Source organism: Neopsephotus bourkii, unplaced genomic scaffold (assembly GCF_033783945.1).
Source record: "Neopsephotus bourkii isolate Nb327-2 ecotype Australia unplaced genomic scaffold, CSIRO-AGI_Nbou_v1 NB_1825, whole genome shotgun sequence".
NCBI classification, from domain to species: Eukaryota; Metazoa; Chordata; class Aves; order Psittaciformes; family Psittacidae; genus Neopsephotus; species Neopsephotus bourkii.
This window is the reverse complement of record NW_026902298.1, coordinates 2586326-2604021: the sequence shown is the minus strand read 5'-3', so window position 1 is coordinate 2604021 and position 17696 is coordinate 2586326. Positions and strand designations below refer to the sequence as shown.

The 17696-nt window shown below is 42.7% G+C and overlaps 2 protein-coding genes and 1 long non-coding RNA gene across 13 annotated transcripts in view; 1 reads left to right on the top strand and 2 right to left on the bottom strand.

Annotated features, from left to right (window-relative positions):
* Positions 1-741: 741 nt before the first annotated feature.
* CCDC89 (coiled-coil domain containing 89) lies at positions 742-3449 on the bottom strand. The gene is made up of 2 exons (XM_061343685.1): positions 3340-3449; positions 742-2221 (listed from the first exon to the last, which is right to left on the bottom strand). Exon 2 carries the CDS (start codon positions 2212-2214, stop codon positions 1150-1152), a length of 1065 nt encoding a protein of 354 aa, XP_061199669.1. The 5' UTR covers positions 2215-2221; positions 3340-3449; the 3' UTR covers positions 742-1149.
* Positions 3450-3511: 62 nt separating this feature from the next.
* On the top strand, positions 3512-11848 carry LOC133207095 (uncharacterized). 2 transcript variants are annotated; one of them, XR_009723947.1, is made up of 3 exons: positions 3512-3628; positions 8348-8472; positions 10632-11848. It is a non-coding gene; the product is annotated as an uncharacterized LOC133207095 (long non-coding RNA). The 2 variants fall into 2 exon arrangements; XR_009723948.1 differs by lacking the exons at positions 8348-8472; positions 10632-11848 and adding an exon at positions 4268-4621 and having other exon boundaries at positions 3513-3628.
* Positions 5839-17696, bottom strand: part of SYTL2 (synaptotagmin like 2) — a 53294-nt gene continuing 41436 nt past the window's right edge. For 5 of the 10 annotated variants that reach the window (XM_061343672.1, XM_061343674.1, XM_061343680.1 and 2 more), the window contains 10 exons: positions 17575-17622; positions 15908-16002; positions 14611-14730; positions 13500-13669; positions 12813-12915; positions 11798-11968; positions 10574-10652; positions 8995-9094; positions 8055-8260; positions 5839-6973 (listed from right to left, as the gene is read on the bottom strand). In XM_061343672.1, the coding sequence (XP_061199656.1) occupies positions 6828-6973; positions 8055-8260; positions 8995-9094; positions 10574-10652; positions 11798-11968; positions 12813-12915; positions 13500-13669; positions 14611-14730; positions 15908-16002; positions 17575-17622 (1238 nt within the window). In that variant the 3' untranslated portion in view covers positions 5839-6827. The remainder of the gene's footprint in view (positions 6974-8054; positions 8261-8994; positions 9095-10573; positions 10653-11797; positions 11969-12812; positions 12916-13499; positions 13670-14610; positions 14731-15907; positions 16003-17574; positions 17623-17696) is intronic. The other 5 variants (XM_061343673.1, XM_061343675.1, XM_061343681.1 and 2 more) reach the window with 3 other exon arrangements.

The window sequence follows — 17696 nt, the reverse complement described above, 5'->3', positions numbered from 1 at the left end:
ATCAAGGCCAACCACTCCCCAGCGCTGCCAAGGCCACCACTAACCCATGTCACCAAGGGCCTTGTCTACACTGTGTTTGAATGCTTCCAGGGATGGTGACGCCAGCACTGCCCTGGGCAGCCTGTTCCAATGCCTGAGCACCCTCTGGGGAAGGAATTGTCCTTAATATCCAGTTTAAACTTTCCCTGGTGCAGCTTGGTTCAGTTCCTGAAACATGACCATGTATAGAATCACAGAATGGTTTTGGTTTAAAGGCACCTTAAAGCTCATCCAGTTCCACTCCCCTGCCACAGGCAGGGACACCTTCCGCTAGAGCAGGTTGCTCCAAGCCCCTGTGTCCAACCTGGCCTTGAACACTGCCAGGGATGGGGCAGCCACAGCTTCTCTGGGCACCCTGTGCCAGCGCCTCAGCACCCTCACAGGGAAGAGCTTCTGCCTAAGAGCTCATCTCAATCTCCCCTCTGGCAGGTTCAAGCCATTCCCCTTGTCCTGTCCCTACAGGCCCTTGTCCCAAGCCCCTCTCCAGGTTTCACGTAGCCCCTTTAGGCACTGGAGCTGCTCTAAGGTCTCCCCTTAAGGCACCTTCTCTTCTTCAGGATGACACGGCCCAATTCTCTCAGCCTGGCTCCAGAGCAGAGCTGCTCCAGCCCTCAGCATCTCCATGGCCTCTGGACTTGCTCAAGCATGTCCACATCCTCTTAATTTTAATACATAGGTGCTGCAAGATGGGATTTCTTCCTTGGAGCCTCGGTGTTACCTCTTACATGCCCAGCCTCTGCTGAACTTCAAGGAAGAATCAAACACAAAAGGCTCAAAAGGGGTTGAGCTTTTGTCCATCTTGGAAAATAATGTGCTTTTAACTATAAAAAGTGAAAATTATGATAGAGCAGAGGTTAGGATCAGATATATCAAACTCATACTTTACATTTTCCACCCTAATGTCATGTCTCAGCTTTGACTGGTTCAACCATCCCCGTTCAGATTTAACGGCTCTTCCTTCTATAAAAGTATAACAAAGAAACAGGCCACAGAACTCTTTGTAGGCTGCTTTAAACTGGCAAGTGCATTACAGAGGAAGCAGAAGATGATCTCGTGCAAGGGAACAGCGTGAAGTGGTGTGCCATGAGAGAGGCACTGAGAAAGCTGTAGTCACACAATGAAATGACGGAGTTTGTCATTCAGCGCTTTCTCTTTCGTCAGTAAATCCTCACTGTGCTTCCTGTAGGCATTGAAGTGCAGCACGAGTTCATTGTACGCCTGCTTGCTGCTTTCCAGCTCCCGCTGCAGCTCCTGCACCTTCAGCTCACTTTCCGCTGCTGCTGCCTCTTTCACCGCGCGCTTCCCTGCTTTCCGCTTGGCTTTCTCTGCCGTCTCCAGCTTCTTCCACAGCTGCTGAATTTCCTGTTGCTTGTCCTGCAGAGCTTTGCCTCTCTCCGTGGCCAGGTTCAAGAGCTGTTTTTTCTCCTCGTTGGCCCTCTGCAGCCTGGCTCGCAACTCGCTGTCCTGGGCTCTCTGCTGGCTTTCCACGTGCTCTGCCTTCGCCAGGGTTTGTTTGTGCTGCTCCTGTAGGCACTGCAGCTGGTGCTTTAAGGAATCAACCTCCCAGGCGTAGGAGCTGGCTTGCTGGCTCTTAGCTTCCAGCAGCTCCTCTTCCCGCTCCTGCGCTCTGCAGGTCTCATAAGCACATTTCTCCTGTAAGGAGTCTAACTGCTCCGAGAGCTTCCTGGCCTGGGCAGCAAGCTGGAGCACTTCAGCTTCCTTCCTCTTCATAGCCTGACCGAAGAGCACTTGGTTCTCCTGCTGCAGGCGCTTGTTCTCCTCCTGCAGCTGCATGTTCCGTTCCCGGTGTTCATCCTTGAGCTGGATCATTTTTTCATGGTTGTCAGCCAGATCCCTGAAGCGCCACTCCAAACACTGAATCTGCTGGGTCTGGGCTTTCATCTTCACAGCATCCTCTCTCCTCAGTTTCTCCAGCTCCATGTTTTGTTGCTTCAGGCCTTTGCATTGTTTGTATGCATCCTCTGCTTTTTTCTTCAACATACAGATGAGGTGATGCTGTTCTAGATGTGATTGTAGCAATGCCTTCTCACTCTTCTCATCTTCGGGGCTCCTACAGAGTTCTTTCAGGCTTTTTGTCAGATCTTCAATGACTTTTCTCATCTTTGAATCACTTGTGGAGTTAGCCATCGCTTCTTGTCCCCCATTCTGAGCCATGGAGCCCCTGTCCCACACAGAAATGAGAAAAAAAAGATGAGCCCTATTGGAGTGAGTTCAGAGGCCACAAAGATGACCAGAGGGCTGGAGCACCTCTGCTATGGAGACAGGCTGGTTCAGCCTGGAGAAGGTTCCAGGGAGACCTTAGAGCAGCTCCCAGTGCCTAAAAGGGCTGACAAGAAACTTGGGAGAGAGGCTTTTGACAGGGGTATATATTAGCTTTGCTAATTATTCCTTCTCAAAGTGGTGGTGTTGTAACTACAACCACTATTATTTTCAGGTATAAAGCTTATAAGTGATAAAGATGTCAATAATTCCTTAAGCAATCCTTTTCCTCTGCTTTTATATTCTCCTACAGATCTGGTGTTATAAATGTGAGTAAAACATGGATTGAGCTTCAAATTGATTTGCAAGATTTTAGTGGTGCATCATTCATTGAAAATAACCGAGTAACCTTATCCCATGCTTAGAGATTTATGAATGAAATAGAAGATCTATAGGATGATGATAATTACCCAATGCCCTGAGGTACAAAGACTTTGTGCCTGGAGAAATGGTTCGTCCTTTGAGTTTTGACACTCATTTGCTGGATTATTTTAGGCATGCCATTTTTGAAGTCTGGCTCCTCATGTCAAAATAAGGGAAATATTTATATTACATTGGCACCAAAGTCATTACTGGTGCCTGGTTGTCTGGCAATGTACCCAGAGATACAAAATGTTAGTTTAAAACTAAACTCAAAATAAGTTTTTCATTCAGATTCAGACCTTAAACCACATGGCATGTGACACAGCATGCCAAGAACCAGGCTTTGTGAATTCTGGGCTTTGACTGAAGGTAAGGGGAGGACAAAGGAAAGAGACAGCTTAAAAAAGGAGGAAAAGTATTGTACAGCAAAACTGAGTCAATGCTGTGGAGCACAGACAGCTTCAGAGCTGTGGTGACCATTAGTATGGACACAACATCCATCTCCATCATCCTTCACTTCCCTATTCCTGTTGCTACCTTGGGTCTTGCCAAAACATTTGGAAGTAACAGAGGAAAGGGGGAAGACTAAAAGGTTTAGGCCATCCAGTGGAAGCACAATGCAGAGCAGTGTCTGAGAGGAGATAAACATTTTCTTACCCGGTGTTTTCTTTCCCCAGCTGGTTTGTTGTCACTGCTGCAGGGGGTTCCTGTCTCCGTGGAGATCAGAGGTGGAGTCCAGTCACCATGGAGTCGGGCCTTTGTCCTGGCTGCCTGGAGATGGGCCAGCGGCTGAAAGAGCTGGGGGTGTTTCCTAGCAAAACAAACGCTGCAAACGCTCTCGAAAGTGCACAGATTTGGTAAAGGGAAGAGGATTTCCACACTTCTGAAGAGTTCCCCAGCTTGTGCCCTGTGCATGCCAGAGGAGCTCAGAGTGGCAGGCTCCATGGTAAGTAACAACACAACCCTCACCCTGAACAACCTGCGGCTTCATTAAGCAGTGAATGAAAAGCCTGGCTGATGGGATAGGGGAGGAAAACAGCTGGAAGGAAAAAAGTTAGTGGAGGTGTTGCTGACTCCATTGGAAGAGGATGCAAAGCAGAGAGGAGTGAGTGATGTGTGTAGGGGATATAAAGCAAAGAAAACAAGGAGGCTGCAGTACCAAATCCTTCAAAATGGGTAAAATCAAAGCAGGTTTATGGGTTTGCTTGCAGGAAAGAGTTGTTTCTGGAAACACAGAGTGTAACAGGAGAGCTGGGACTTTGATGCCTGGTCTATAGGCAGCTGGTGTAATTTAGAATTTACACATGCATAGGCGTATATGTATATGTGTACCAAAACCAAACAAAAAACATTCCAGGCTAAAGCAAAGAAGGCAAGAAAAGAAATAACAAAACCCACCAAACCCAAAAGGAAAAAGGTAGGGGTTGGTGGGGTGGTATGTGTTTCTCCAGACAAGAATGAATGTAAAGACATTCTAGGTGTACAGCTGCTTTCTCATAAATGTGAACTGGAATAAAGAATCAAAACATAGTTATTAACTTATCAAACTGCCCTTGAGTGAGTAACTAACTACATACCTTTAAAGCTTCTGTTATAGGTGACTAAAACCTTTCACCTGCAGAGCTGTTCTGGTTTTAAGAAACTGGTTTCTTGAAACTTTCTGGCCTAATCAACTTTGTAAACTTGCATTTCCCTGTCAGCACATTATCAGTGTGGAACATACCGCTGTAGTTGAAAATGACTATGGGTTTGATGGAAAGCTGTGTTAGCATGTGAGCCACGATCAGGGAAATGTCAAAAACCACCAGTAATAGCTTTTAAACAGTAAATTGTGCATGTCTTCAGTTAGATGCTTAACACAGAATTCCTGCTGGGTTACATTATTAGATGCAGCCATAATTTCCAAGCACCTTTTAATAAATCAAGATAATATCCTTTAGCAGGAGGCAAGGTTGTAAAGTTTCTACTCTATAATTAAATGCTACAGCATGCATAGCATCAGCAAAGTACCTTTTGCGCTGATAAAGCAGTTTGGTTTGTAATCTTCCCTTCACCTCACCAGGTGAACAGCTGTGACTTTTGTGTATGACAATAGTAAAATGGTAAAAAGATAAGCACAGCTGCTAGAGCTCTGCTGAAAACCATCATCAAATCACAGACTGGTTTGGGTTGAAAGGGACCTTAAAGCTCATCCGGTTCCAATGGGCAGGGACACCTTCCACTAGAGCAGGTTGCTCCAAGCCCCATCCAGCCTGGCCTTGGACACTACCAGGGATGGAGCATTTACCACTTCTCTGGGCACCCTGTGCCAGTGCCTCACCACCCTCACAGTGAAGAACTTCCTTATATCTAACCTGAACTTCCCCTGTTTCAGTTTAAACCCATCACCCCTTGTCCTATCGCTACAGTCCCTGGTGAAGAGTCCCTCTCCAGCATCCATCCATATGTAGAACCCCCAGACCTGGCCCTACAACTGAAGTCCCAAAGCTATTTTAATGTAGCAAAATAGTTGAGCTTCACAGGAAGCACAACAACAACGATGACAATGACAAACTAATCCTGTGAAATTGTAGGTCATGTTAACAGCAAGCTATGTTTTCATGTGAAAAAGAATTCATGTAGGCAGTGAATGCAAACGAGCTGGTGCCTCTCTGCTTTTCCAAAACCACCACCCTTTCAGGAGGCTATTTCCAAATACAGAAACAAAGTAGCTGTTGTACCACTGAAGTGCAAATCCATTGCTCTGAAGTGTTGCATGTGCCCTGCTCTCTTAACCAGGCCAGGTTAAGGTTTTATTTCTATCTGGCTTAGTGTCACAGCCACCAATCCCATCCCAAATGCCCGAAGCAGTGAGATATGAGGACTGACAACTACTTACGGCATTTGTAAACCTGGCTGATGGGAGAGGCAGTGGGTTCCCCGGCAGGGTGAATGGCACCTTCTCTTTTCTCTATTCCTAGTGTGTAATAAATACCAAGTAGCATTTCAATTTCTTTTCCCCTCCCACTGAAGCACAGGATCTCGCCAACTTGTAGACACAGCTGAAGCACATAAATGTGCATATATTTGCAGAAACATGTTCTGTCTGTAGTTGGTTACATCACATGCTGAGTTGCTAACATAAACCACTGGGGTTTAATAAGCACTAAATTCCTGTTTAGCTTTAATAGGCTTTTTTTATTAAAAAAGTAATACATTTAGTATTTTCTGCATTTATATAACTCTAATAGCACGCATTTCTGCAGGTCCCAGTCCTACTCCCTGTACTGCAAAGCTCCCTAAACCAGGGCCACCAGAACCCCAGTGTTCTCCTAACAGGGGTGCTGAAGCACAGATAAATTATAGCCAAACACGGAGCTCATGGCTATAGATACAGCTGAGTATTCCTTATCGAATAAATACCCAACACACTGGTCATCACTAAAATTGGCAGGTTTAGATCCTTTAGAGTAGTATCTGAATAAAAAAAGTTTTGCCTCTGTGCCTCCAGCATTTAAAAGTGAGGATTATACATGAGCAAAACAAGCCACATACAAGCAAAGTTCTATAACCCTGATTTTTATAGTACACGGGAACTAAGAGTCCTCTGCACCTTGCCAGATAGGACACTGTCAGTGTTCTTCATGCTGCTTTCACTGTAGAAGTGACTTTCATATCCTAGAAATGTACAACTGCAACTAAAGGACCTGGCATGGCATGATGAGGATACAACACACCCTATGAGCATGAACAAAACACAACTTGTTGCTGTCTTATTAAGAACACCTCATGAACAATCCTGGGGTGTAGAGAAAGACCTGACTTGGGGGTTTTGGTGGTAACTTAGATTATTTAAGGGATCATTTCTGTTTGGCAACACAAGCATCTGGGTACCATAGACACCTCTACCACTGAGTTCTTTAAGTGCCACCTTCTTTAAGTCCTTTTCAGTGAATAAGAAGTGAAAGAATCCCTTAAATTTACATACTAATCTTCAGGCAGATATTTAATTTGAAACATGAAGTGACATTTGACAGTACAAAACCAGAAGAGCAGCTGAGCAGAGACTGTCAAAGAGGTACTGTGTTCCTCTTCCAAGTTTCACCCCTACACCTTTAATTTTATTTCCAAAGTTTCTTTTGGACACTAGCAATTAAAAAGCCACCTTATTTTGTCAACTTTGCAACCATTAGCATCCTGAGAGGTAGCGTGTCTTCTATCCAAGTGTTTGGAGAGTTGATCATCTTCTCCCAGAGGGCAGTTTCTGCTGAAGTAGAATCCATCCAGTCTACTGTAGTCCCATAGCTTCTGCCTGGAAAAATGTCAGTTAAGGGAAACATTACTTGATGTGTTGCAGAGGTAGAAGCAGGCAATCACATTTGTCTGTCTTCTAAAACAGTTTCACATTCTCAGGTGGCTGACCCAGTATTTCGAAGAACCAGTTCTACATTTATGGACTTGAACAGTTCTATCAAACACATTTAGTAAGAATTTCACACAGAAACTTGGTCGTATTTCGTGTTATCCTTAGCCTTTTTGTCACAAGATGTAGGAGTTTGGAACAATCTGGTCTAGTGGAAGGTGTCCTTGCTCATGGCAGAGGCGTTGGAACTAGATGGTCTTTAAGCTCCATTCCAACCCAAAACATTCTGTGATTCTATGAATATTTGAGAGGGTTTAAGAATAAAACAGGACACTTATTTTGTACAATGCTGGAAACTCTAGAATTCAAATTGAGATTTACCGTCCCAGTTTGTATTTTAAGTTATTCTGGTGAACCATGGTAACTTGGGAAATTTTTTTCTTGTCTTTGCTTGGAAAGGCTCCAAACACATCCTCCCCTCAGACAATAAAAGGGACAAATACAATGACAGGGAAAACACACAGTTCTGTCTACACATTTTATATTGCCCTCATGCTGAAAACTTGTTTGCATTTCTAAGTTTTCCTCTCCAACGTCTTCAAATCTTATCACACATTCCTGATCTATCCTTTTATCTCCACCCAACACATTCCTTACACCTCATATTTAGTTTTTGCATGAGTCTGTAAGACGTTATCAGTATTTTGGACACACGTTCTTGTACTTCAAACAGTACCAGATACAGCGTATGGCCAGGCAAAGGTTTACTTCCAGTATTTCTCCTCATTTGTCAGTCATCCTAACCCTCATAACACTACTGAGATTTACATTTCAGGATCTGTACTCAAAATAGGAAAGTTACTTGTCCTTGGTCCAGCTGGACATGGCATTGAATGAAACTCTTCAGTAAATAACTAACTGAAAGGCTGTTGGGTGATCTTTGCAAAAAGAGAAGAAAAGGAAAGGAAGAAGGTAAAAAGGAGAGCCTGCATTTTGTACATTAAGGCTTAATGTGTTAATTGTCCAGTACCTGTTCCAAGGCCTATCCTTAGACCTCCCAGAAAGTGGTTGGCCAGTTTGTTGTGGTCCCAGACTGTGAGTTCTACACAGGCTTCTTTCAAATCTTCTGGTCTAAAGCCATCATAGACCATGGTGTGGTTGAATATGGGGTTTGTAGTTTTTGCCACTGTTCTTGTTTTCTGGCGGCTTTTGCGGCTGGTGTCTGGCAGAATGGTACTTCAGGAAGAAAAAGCATTGTCAGTTTGCGCTTAAACATCAAACACAGACAAAACCTACTGATTAACAGTGCCCTTTGCATGTTAGGACATGACTGAAGATGCTTTAGCATTGTGGAGATGAAGTCAAATGTCATATTCTCAGTCCCATGAAATACTGGCAGCATGTATCCACCCCTGTGCTTCAGCAGATGGAAGAGAAGAGGAGGTCAGGTGATGAAGAGGCAAAAGTGATTTCATTTATCATGAATGACACTGAAACCTTTTGTCCTCACTGGGGATTTCCCAACCATGTCATTATTCTTGTCTCTTCCCATTTTCAGTCTGTACGTGGAAAGGAAGGAGGAAGAAATACCACAATGCTTCTCACTTCTGTCTCCTCCCTAGATTTGCTAAACTAAACCAGACTCCTGCACAAACACACCTTACTTAAATGCAAATAAAAGCAGGCATAGTTGTGAGGAGCTCTTCCCCCTACCGAGTAACTGAGCAGCAGAATGGAAGAGCAGATTACACAGAAAGCTCTCCCAGTCTGTTCTAATCGGTGGCACATGCTTAACATCTTCAAATTGTAAACCCTGCAGGACAATTTGCATTACAATCAAGGAGAATCAGAAAGTAATTAGGTGGGTTTAAATTTGAATGCAGAAACATGAAGATAAGATTAGAAAACATAACAGTTTAAGTTACAATTAGTAGGCCACCACCTTTGATACCTTTGATCCCAGTTCTTACCACTTAATAAAAGAGTTGAGCCTATTGCCTCTCAGAAGAGGAAGGTCATGGCATTCTTTCACCCAGATGTGGACCTCACCAGTAGGTACACTCTTTTTCCCTGCAAAAGTAAAACATAATGAAGCCTTGCAGATCCCTTTTAAAGGTAATTTCCATGATGTAGCAATTCCTGTCCATTTGTAGAGGGGATATTTAGCCTAGACTCTCATTATACCTTAATTCAACCTCGGAAGCTGCAATCTTCATCCCATCAAAGTACAGCAAGACCACATCATGTCTGTATTCCTACTTCTCTGTTACAACTATATGCATACTATCAGTCTCCTCTTCAAAGCCTCCTAGATAGGGAAGTCACAGCTTGTCTTCAGTCTACGTGATGTTAACATTTATTGATGCTTGGACTTTCAAATAAGCTCTTTTGTGCTGTGACTGTATTCTTATTGACTGACTGGCTGGATTAAAGGCCTGACCTCACTGTCAAATCAGCAGTTATCTGTTGCCAGACAAGATTAAACCAAACAGAGCATAGAATGATGCATTCTAAATACTTATTGGTATTTTCTACTTCTAATATCACTTGAATTCAGTGTGTTGTCATTGTTTGTTTAGCGAATCATAGCACCTGCCTTGTGATTTATAATCTCTACAATTATTAGTGAGATAACAGAATTTATTACATATACAGACTATGTTACAAATCAAAGATTACAGCAGTGAGGCCATTTCTTCTGTAGTAACATTAAAACCGACAAAAATCCTAAAGTGATCTTTGGATGCTAAACTGAATTCGTGAGCAAGGTGGCTTTTGGTTCGGAGAAAGCTCCAGGAACAAACTTGGCAACAAAGTTTTCAAGCTGACAAGCAGGTATTCTTTATTGCGGCACCGAGACACACGGGGATAGCTCCTCCTAGCATGTGTCCCCGTATTGCTATACAAGCCATCCTTATATAGTCCCTGGGCATACATACATATTCATGAGGCTACATATGGACTACATCATTTTCCAGAGAGTTCCCCGCATGCGTACAGAATTATGGTGGTGGTCTCTGAGGGTCGTTTACTTCTTCCAACAATCTTCATCACTTCTGGCAGCCTTTGAAGCACGTGCAGTAGATGCTCATACCAGTTTAATTGGTTCGTTAGCACCAGAGACATAATAATCCTCCTATCCTCCTACTTGTCAGTTAGTTTAACTGTAGCCCATCCTGGACACCTGTGGTTCCCAGATACTCTTTATCACTGTGTCCTGTTCTTCTAGACTGTTTCTCTTAAAACTAGGCCAACTATAACGATTTATCTTGTGAGAATTCTCAGTATGTTCTCTAGCTGTACCCTATTTTTTTTCTCTATGTATCATGCACCTCAATAATTTTCCATTGCTACTGCCATCAAAGTTAACATTACTTAAAACTGATTCTAAAGATTTTTATGTATTCCATTTTGTGATTTTGTGCCCCTTTGTCTCACTTTAGAAGGAATAATTCTACTTTATATTAAAACAAGGTGTCTGAAATGGCTGAGTAGAAAGAACTAAACCCCCAAAGGCTTAACAAACCCAAAGCAAGAAGCAAAGCATACCTCCAGCAGGGTGTGGGACATACAGAAGGGCCAGTTTCATCTCCCCTCTGTTTTCTAGTTGAAGAGTCATTGTTGAAGTCTGAAATTTAAGAAGAAGAAAACCCCCAAAAATGTCAAAGCTTGCACTTCACAAAGAGTTTGCTCTGCAAAGTTTTCCATTGGAACAAGCCTGACTTCTACAGGAGGCAAGTTTTTTTCTTGTTCCATACCCATTAGTCTGCCCTCAGTTTACAGGACATGAGAGACTTTAGGGCATGTTTAACCACTTGCAGTGACTCAGATGATATGCAACTCTTTCACTAAAGCAGAAAACAAGACCCAGGAGAGGCCAGAAGACTTTGAGGATGCAGCATTTCCACTGATGTGCCCTTATTTAAAATCAGAATGTCTGCTCTTTTAATCAGGAAACTTACTCTTTGTGCAACAGAAAATGGACTTTTCTAAACTCATTCCTATAGGAATGTTTTGCCTCATTTAATACAATCTGAAAAGCAGCCTTAGCAAAAGTTAGCTTGCAAAAAGGCACCAGAATGTGTCATTTCTTCATAGTCATGGACCATCTGAGGATGGAACAGGATCCCTGTTAACATTTACCTACCCAGAGCAGTTTAAAAATCAGTTGAATTCAACTAGTGTTAAAGATCACCACGACATTCTCGGTTTGTTCTATAAATTATTCAATTTTGGATTGAGCTGATTTTGGAATGAATTCATGAAGTAAATTCAACGAAGAGAGGAAGAAATAAAAAAGGCAGAAAACAACAACAAAAGAAACCAGAACCTCTGGCAGGGGCTTAGCTGAAAGCTTAGATCTTGGCTGAAACCCATTAGCAAACAAGATGCACACAGACATGGAAGTTATCCTTACATCTAACATTAAAATGCTGCTGCACTTGCTCCATGTTCTGAGGAGGTTTGCTTGTATTTGGGGGAAAAATGCCTTCGGGTATCTGCTGCAGCAACATGATGTAAGTGAAAAACAACTTGAAATTCCTACTCCTTACACTGTGAGAAAGCTTTTCCTACTATAATAATAGCTAGCTACTTACTAGACTAACAGAAACCTCAGAACTGGATGTTCCATCTACCAGAAAAGAGGCATTTATGACTATAACCAACACAAAACCCACAGAACACACAAGACCAGACATGAGTAAATAAAGACTCGGAGTTTTGCACTTACACAGTGGAAAATACAGAACTGACCCACCCTTAGTGACCTACCCTTGGCTTGAGCGGAAACCAGTTGATCTGCTTGTTGGATTTCTCATTCCAGTCCCATGTTCCTAAATCCAGCTCCACTTCACCAAGGAAACTATTCCTCCCAAAGGTATCATTGTGCCACACAGAGATATTGAGGCTTTGGTACTTTAGGAGATCCTTCTCAATTTTATACTGCCACAAGGAAGAAATGAGGGAAAAAAAAATATTTCAAAGCTGGCTTTTTACCAGTGCTATGTCTGAAATGTGGCTGGGTTTATACACCCATAGCTGCTCACTGCTTCCTTTCAAAACAAAACTCTCTTCATGTTTTACTTTTGATTTCATAGGATCACAGAATGGTTTGTGCTGGAAGGGACCTTAAAGCTCATCCAATTCCAACCCCCTGCCATGGGCAGGGATACTTTCCACTAGAGCAGGTTGCTCCAAGCCCTGTTCAACCTGGCCTTGAGCACTGCCAGGGATGGGGCAGCTACAGCTTCTCTGGGCACCCTGTGCCAGTGCCTCAGCAGCCTCACAGTAAAGAACTTCTGCCTAAGAGCTCATTTAAATCTCCCCTCTGTCAGGTTAAATCCATTCCCCCTTGTCCTGTCAATATATGCTCTTATAAAAAGCCCTCTCCAGCTTTTATTTGTCAGCCCCTTTAGGCACTGGCGCTGCTCTAAGGTCTCCCCTGTCTCTTCTCCAGGCTGAACCAGCCCAGCTCTCTCAGCCTGCTCTGTAACAGAGCTGCTCCAGCCATCACAGCATCTTCGTGGCCCTTCTCTTACCAAACGTATGAACCCTTAGCTCATACTGTTTGTGCTTGTGAGAAATATACAACCACCAGTGTTCTCACTGCTGTACCCAGAGTACACTGTGGGGTTCACCTACCAGTGCAAGGGCACAGGTACTTCTGCAGAGCAATCCCCCTCACCCTAATGTCTCTTTTGAGAGCATCTACACCTGTGCCTAAAAGTTAAGGTTCCTCCTCTTTCAGGCATGTAGTATTCCATATACAGGAAGAGTTAGAAAATACCCGCAATATTTCATTATAGACTGGATTAAAAGTTTTCTTTTTGACAGAAGTCTTCCGTTTGCCCAGCTTGTATTTCTCTGGAAGCAGGTAGGTCTTTACATACCTAAAATTTAAGACAGGCTTGTTAGAAGGGCAAAAAAAAACCCCACCCTTTCCAACATCCCCTTCCAAAAGACACAAGTTATTTTCTTATAAAGTCAAATAAATCCACTTAATAGCCATTATTGTTCAAGTTGTTACATTTAGGAAGTGAACAGCAGTGGTGAAATATAACAGTAGTTTCCGAAGTGGGACATCAGTCTCCTTCTACCAGGGGGAAACCTGTTTAAATGTCTCCTCAACATATACCCATACAGAATGTTTAATTATAATATGCCCAGATATACTGCTTATTTGCTTTAATCCTGTTGGAAACATCAAACCAGTATTTATCATCTGGAAAGCTGAGTTTTAAAAGACTTTCATATTCTTAAAAGTTTGAGCTTCCCATGTTGACCCATGTACCAATTTATAGTGGCAATTCTACATTCAGAGTGGAAAAACACATGAAGCACGTTATAGTCTCTTCATTTATTTATCGAGTTGTAAACTCCAACAGGTTATAGAGATTGGAATAAAACAGCAGTTTTCATTTTCACATTAAAGATAAAGCTTCCATAAGGAAATCAGTATCTTCTGTGTACTCACGGGTCTGAACGTTGGCGCTTAACATCTGCCACTGCCAAGTCTTTGCACTGGCAAATAAAGATGTGGAGCTCCTTCAGCTGTTCCACGTAATCAATGGCAAACTGGATGTTCCCCTTCACATCAACATTGCCAAAGTCTGCGCTATAGATGCTCATGAGGCTTCCGCTCACCTGTGCCAGAGAAGAGGAGAAACATTTTCCAGGCATTGCATTTAGCCACATACTTCAAGATTAGGATAGAAGCTGTGCTCAGAATGCAGACAGTAAAGAAATCAGCTGTGTCCCTTTAAAAGAGCAAACTAGGGGACACTATAACAAAAGATTCTCAGCAAGCAGAAAGTTATTTGTAAGTCAAAGGTGTTAGGCCAAGTCTGCTACAAAAACAATGTGTTTATTGCATTGAAATAGATGAAGTGATGGGATGCTGCAGATCTGGGGACTATCTGGGATCAGACCTTTGAAATATTACTTCTAGATCCCTTCAGCTGATCTTCCTTCTGCAGAAAGCAGAGCTCAAGAATTTAGGGCAACAGGCCTTTAGAAAACATCAACAAAAAGATTAGTGCTAAAGCCTATATGGCTGAATTATGTACCTAAGTAAAGCACTGAAAATTAAACATGAATATGGAGGAAGAGAAGAATGTAAGATCATTTTTAGTCTCAATATCCTTCCCCAAAATTCTCCAGAAACTCCATAGAAACTAATAACCTGGTTAGCTAATTCATGGACTTAAACACTCCTGTACAAGTACTGCCTCTTGCTTTCAGTTATTTCTCTCCCCCTCCACCTCTTCCTCCTTACCATTTGTTCTATATAAATTGTCCCTCATTTTCAGCTACAAATGCAAGCTCTTGGGGTAAAAGCTATCACTTTGTTCAGTGCTTATAGAGGGGAGTCCTGAACAAGCTCCAATATATTCCTAAAGAGGAAAAGTAAAACCAATTCTATTTTATCTGTTTGAGGCAATTCCATACAAGCGTTCACATAACAGAAAAGAAGGAAGGAGATAGAGATGCCAGAAAAGGTAAGAGGAATAAAAAGAGAGCTGAAACAATACTGAAGAGATTAGCAAAAGCAAAGTGCTATTAAAACAAGGCTGTGGTTTACATACAGAGGATAAGGAGGCCATGCCAGAGGAGCCGCTAAGATTGGTTAGAGAGCTGGGACTCTTCTTGATTCTGCCAAGGGAATAACTGCTTTCTGATGCTGTATCTGTCTCTCTGTCATCACTCTACAAAAACAGCACAGAAAAAGCCTGTGTTGGTTCTTCATGGTTACAAAGAACATTAAAAACAAACAAAAATGAACAGATTTTTAATGCAGACTGAAGCTCAGTGAAAACCTGAATTTAAATCCCCTGGCTGTGCAACATGAGTAACCAATAGTTCTTGAATTAGGTCATGAACTTAAAACTGAAAGGGGTATTTTCTGATGGAAAGCCTGCAGTGAAAATTTAAAGCAGTAATGCAACCAGGTTTGGGCTTTGGATTTAAATCTCAAATAGCAATGAAGGAGTACAGTTTTACTGGGGCAATTAAACGCAGCTTCTCTACTTCACCTTGCAAGTGATAATGCTCAGGTCTTTCACCAGTCACTTTCTGTTACGTAGCAAGTACTGCCAGTTCTGTACCCTATCTTGAAGGGAGCTGGGGGCAACTTACAAACTACAACAGCACTGGATACAAAGAGCCTTCCTCGCAGGACACTAAGCAGGGCCCTGTTTTTCCCTCAAGGAACTGCAGTTGTGGTTTACCAGGTCATTACCAGGTTATGTGCTTAGAACCCCATTCTGTCTCACTGTCATTGCTGTACTAAAGAATCCATACTTCACTTCCCATGTGTGTCTTAGCATCTTCCTTTGCAAGCTGCTAAAGAAAGTAGCATCTTCCTGCTGCATTCCACCCAATTTACAAGGCTTCCCCTCTCTTTTATAAGGTTTTGAATTGCTTTCATAGCTCCTCTACTAGCAGATGCAAGATTAATAAACAACATCTACACACACTAAAGAAAACGGATATTTACAGACATAAATAAATAGCATATAAGCATTTTAAGCCTTTGTGAAGATCTGCTAACTGTAGCTCCTATGACCATGTCTGTACCACTAGGCAAAAGCAGGCCAAGATAATTCCCCAATTCAGAGGCCAAAGGTAAGGACTGACTAATGCTCATCATGACCAGGGCAGGGATCCTTGACAGGCAAACTGGTTTGGAGAGAGATATTTGGGACTATCCAAAATAAATCCAGGGACTGAAGTAACAGTTAAGTAGTGTGAATAATCAGCCCTGTTCCAAAGAGTCCGTGGAAGACAGGAAAATCCTAAGCTCCTTTATGAAGAATATATGGCTTCCCTAGGACCATTTTAGCTGCTGTCCATGGAGCAGGTCAGAAGGACAATGAAACTTACCTCTTCCTGTAGGAATGATGGTACCGACTTGCTCAGTCCTTTGAGTTTTTCAGGACTGGAAAAAAGCTTGTCAGGCTGTGAAGGCACTGTAGAAACTGAAGAGCAGCAATTCAAAAGGCTTCAAAAAATCATTTGTACATCAAAACAGTGACTTTCCACAACATGATGTGGTTAGAAATAAACTTCTGGTGAATACATGCACATGCACAATGACTTTACAACTTGGATGCAAGGTTGGTTCCTTCCTGATCCTCCCATAGGATTCAGAAGCTATTATTAGGAAGCATTATCCACTTTGACAACTCCTATAACACTGACCAAAGAACTTTGTGTCTGGCAGGAGCAGAAACACTGACATTGTTTGACATGATGTGCAAGCCTGGGTGCTGCAAGCAAGCTCTGATCAAATGTGATGAATAAAACATTTTCAGTTTGCTTTCTACATTTACTTTCTAGAACAAGGATAAATGTAACACTTATCTACTAACCATCCCTCACTGACATTAGAATCACAGAATGGTTTTGGTTTCAAGGGACCTTAAAGCTCATCCAGTTCCAACCCCCTGCCACAGGCAGGGACACCTTCCACTAGAGCAGCTTGCTCCAAGCCCCTGTGTCCATCCTGGCCTTGAACACTGCCAGGAATGGGGCAGCCACAGCTTCTCTGGGCACCCTGTGCCAGCGCCTCAGCACCCTCACAGGGAAGAGCTTCTGCCTACAAGCTCATCTCAGTCTCCCCTCTGGCATGTTAAAGCCATTCCCCTTGGCCTGTTCCTACAGGCCCTTGTCCAAAGCCTCTCTCCAGGTTTCCTGTAGCCCCTTTAGGCACTGGGAGCTGCTTTAAGTCTCCCTGGAGCCTTCTCTTCTCCAGGCTGATCCAGCCGAATTCTCTCAGCCTGGCTCCATAACAGAGGTGCTCCAGCCCTCGCGGCTTCTCTGTGACCTCCTCCAGACTCACTCCAACCTTAGAATGATTACAGTCATCATAAGGTTCTTGGTAAGAAACCAGCTAAACTCTGTTCTTTACAGTCTCATTAATTGCAGTAGGAACATTGTGTAAATCAATTTGATTTTAGACCTGAACAAAGAAGTTTCAAGTACTCCTAGTTAATTGTAAGATGCATATCATTAATGATGCACTTTTTCTGCAGTCCATCTCTCTGTCTGTATACCTCTAATAAAGCTCACTTCTACACTCACTGTACAAAGCTTAACTGCACAACTTAGTCTTGCAAAAAAAACAACAGTTTGCAGTAAGCCCATGATACTCAGAATTTTCCATTCTCTAACTCAACTTATGTTTAATAATGCACTAAAGCTCTTTATCTGTGGGCTGGATACACATTGTTAAATGCACTAAGACAGCTATTTGGCAACAAACAGCCAGATACAGGGACACGTATCTATTACACAGAGTGAAACACTGCAACGCTGTTTGCAAGGTGTGAGTTAAGCCTTTGCAAAGCTGTTGCTGGATGAAGCTCAAGTAGTGCTCAACATGTCAGTTATTTTCAGTATGCAGTTAGACGCAGTTTCCACACTGAGCATGAATCTAGTCCAGATGTATAACTTGTTAGTTGTTAAATAACAAAGGATTTGTGATGTATTAGTTTAAATATCAGCGGAGAAACCTCTCCATTCTCTGCTGGAAGTATCCTGTTACTCACTTCCCGTGGCATTTTCATTCCTCTCTTGATGCTGATCAGGTTTCGGACCTGCTCAGTGCAGTATTGACAACAGTCATTCACTGGCACAAACAGCTTTGCAATGTCAATAAATAGCATCAATA

Coding starts and splice junctions, on each gene's coding strand:
- CCDC89 (XM_061343685.1), bottom strand. CDS start 2,214: ATGGCTCAGAATGGGGGACAAGAAGCGATGGCTAACTCCACAAGTGAT.